At 37.7% G+C, this 2614-nt stretch overlaps 1 protein-coding gene across 1 annotated transcript; it reads left to right on the top strand.

Annotated features, from left to right (window-relative positions):
* Positions 1-1444: 1444 nt before the first annotated feature.
* Positions 1445-2006, top strand: LOC140855863 (secreted RxLR effector protein 161-like). Its single transcript, XM_073253053.1, has 2 exons — positions 1445-1627; positions 1701-2006. Exons 1-2 carry the CDS (start codon positions 1445-1447, stop codon positions 2004-2006), a joined length of 489 nt encoding a protein of 162 aa, XP_073109154.1.
* Positions 2007-2614: the final 608 nt, after the last annotated feature.

The raw sequence follows: 2614 nt of genomic DNA, 5'->3' as shown, positions 1-2614 counted from the left end.
ATTAGGTCAAGTCTAAATTAATTAAATCTGATTTAATTATTTAAGACTTGATCCCCAACTTGATCTCATTAAATTAGATTTCAATAAGGTCCTCCTTGCTAACTGCTTGCTGATCCTATACTTGTAACTTTTATAAATTGATCCAAATCATCAATCATATTGATAATTTGATCATGATCTAACTGTTTGATCTGATCAAACTCTTTTGTATGTGATCTTATAGGTTTTATTCTATTTGATAGTGAGACATACTATGATCTTTATCATAGTATCATCCAAACACCTTTCAATAGGTTGAAATATTTCTAACTCTCATCCTACAAAGATCATCGATCTAGAATGATCCTAGTGAGCTCTCACACTCCACTAGTGATGCCTAACAGCATGTGGTGGCAATCCAGCAGAATAGAAAAAGTAGAAATTTTAGGTGTAGTTATCGTGTGATTCAGTTTCTCTATCATGAGTCCCAACAAGATGAAGGTTATAGAAACTCGTCAAATCCCAATATCCATCATATGAAAAATTTGATTAGCTTGAGTCCAAATCGTGATGCTGATGGAAACTCTTTTCTATCAATCATCTTACTATGGCCACAGACTTAAGAACTCAGCTTCTCAAATCCCATAGAACTACTTATCTACTAAGGTTGATAGATCTCTTCTAGGCATGCACCCTACTCCTATGATGAATCTACTGTAGCCAACATACACTACAAAGATCCAAATGGCTAGAAGATCATATTTATATGCAGTCAAAGTACAGTAACCCCACTATAAGTAGCTGAGGCACCGCATGTCAAAGAATTACTCACACTACTATAACATCAAGAAGATCACTTACGAGTGAGTGGACATCCATGTGATCTCTCATTTGATCACACTCAATACTAATGTTCTCTAATAACTACCTGCACTCTCGCTCAGTATCTTTACACTATAGACTAGAGACTCATCTATTCTGAAGAAAGCGATCCGTACGTCAATCTAATTAGATTAGTTACCATCCCTATGATGATCTATCGATTGTGAGTAATTTAGAAATTAATCATATATGTCTCTAAGTCTCAACTCTTGAGAATATGTATCTTTAAATTATTAATTTCTAGAATGATTCTTAGACACATAAGATGATAGAAAAAGCCTATTTTATTGATGAATCAATAGTTTAAGTATAAATATATATCCTAAAATTATTACAATGTGTCTGCCATATTGGCTTCTAAGATATATATCTAATAGATAATGCATTATATCTATTATTATATGTAGACGATATGCCCATTGCTATGAATGGGCTAAAAACTGCATTATCTTGTGAATTTGAGATGAAAGACTTGGGTCTGGCCAGAAAGATACTTGGAATGGAAATTTATGAAAATAGAAATAAGGGTATTCTTCACTTGTCACAAGGGGGATACATTTAGAAAGTATTGGAAAAGTTTGGCATGGATAAGGCCAAACTGGTTAGAATACCATTGCCTCGCCACATCTCCCTCTCTATGCAGCAATGCCTCCAAACAAATGAAGAGAGCGAGTATATGGAGAGAGTTCCTTATGCCAATACCATGGGTAGTGTGATGTACACTATGGTGTGTTGTAGGCCTGATATAGCACATGCAGCGAGTTTGGTAAGCAGGCACATGGCAAACCCAGGCAAGGAGCACTGAAAGAACTTGAAATGGATTTTAACGGTATTTATAGGGAACTCAAAGGCTTGGTTTGATATTTGGGCAGCATGTTGGACTTGAGAAGAACTCCAGTAAGTCAAGGAGAGATTCAGATCCTTTGGAGGGGTTTGTTGATGCTAATTATGTAAGTAATCTAAACACGAGGAGGTCTACTACAGGTTATGTTTTCTACATGAATGATGGGCCTATCTCTTGGAGATCAATCTTTCAACCTATCATGGCCTTGTCCACCACAGAGATCGAGTACATAGAGATTATAGAGGCTATTAAGAAGGCTCTTTGGCTAAAGAGACTCATTATAGAGATGAGGGTGAAGTAGAGTACATTGATGCTGCATAGTGATAGTCAGAGTGCTCTCTATTTGGTTCAAAATCTAGTCTATCATACACGAACAAAGCATATAGATGTGAGGTACCACAAGATCAGAGAGCTAGTGGAAGAAGATGAGTTGAAGCTGGTTAAAATTCATATGAAGGAGAACCAGGCCGATGCACTTACAAAAGCTCTTCCATAGGATAGTTTCCTTAAGTGCATAGTGCTGATGGGTTTGATGGATCAGGATGAGTTTGCAAAGGCTTTGGGATACTAAATGAAGATTATAGGCTTATGTGTGGTGCTTCCATGCCTTGGGAGGCCAAGAGATAAATCAAGAAGGCTGCAAGGCCTGAGTGGACAGCTCTATGTTATGGGCTATCCAATGGTGCTACTAGGACAGGTTTGGTCCTAGGGTGGAGGCATTTAGCCCTCCATAGGTATTGGGGCCTCGAGGGGGTAATTCACTATTTAGGCTAGGGTTAGGTCCAAGGAGGGTGTGAGCATGTAAGTTATAGGTGCACATGGTCTTGGGTAAGTGCAATCATAAGTGGGTTAGCATTAGGAGTTGTTTGGGTTGGATTTGGTCCATTGTATACATGTACATATATATAC

Source organism: Elaeis guineensis, chromosome 1 (assembly GCF_000442705.2).
Source record: "Elaeis guineensis isolate ETL-2024a chromosome 1, EG11, whole genome shotgun sequence".
In the NCBI taxonomy this organism is placed as follows: Eukaryota; Viridiplantae; Streptophyta; class Magnoliopsida; order Arecales; family Arecaceae; genus Elaeis; species Elaeis guineensis.
Note: the sequence above shows the minus strand (reverse complement) of the source record. Positions and strands in the feature narration are given on the sequence as shown.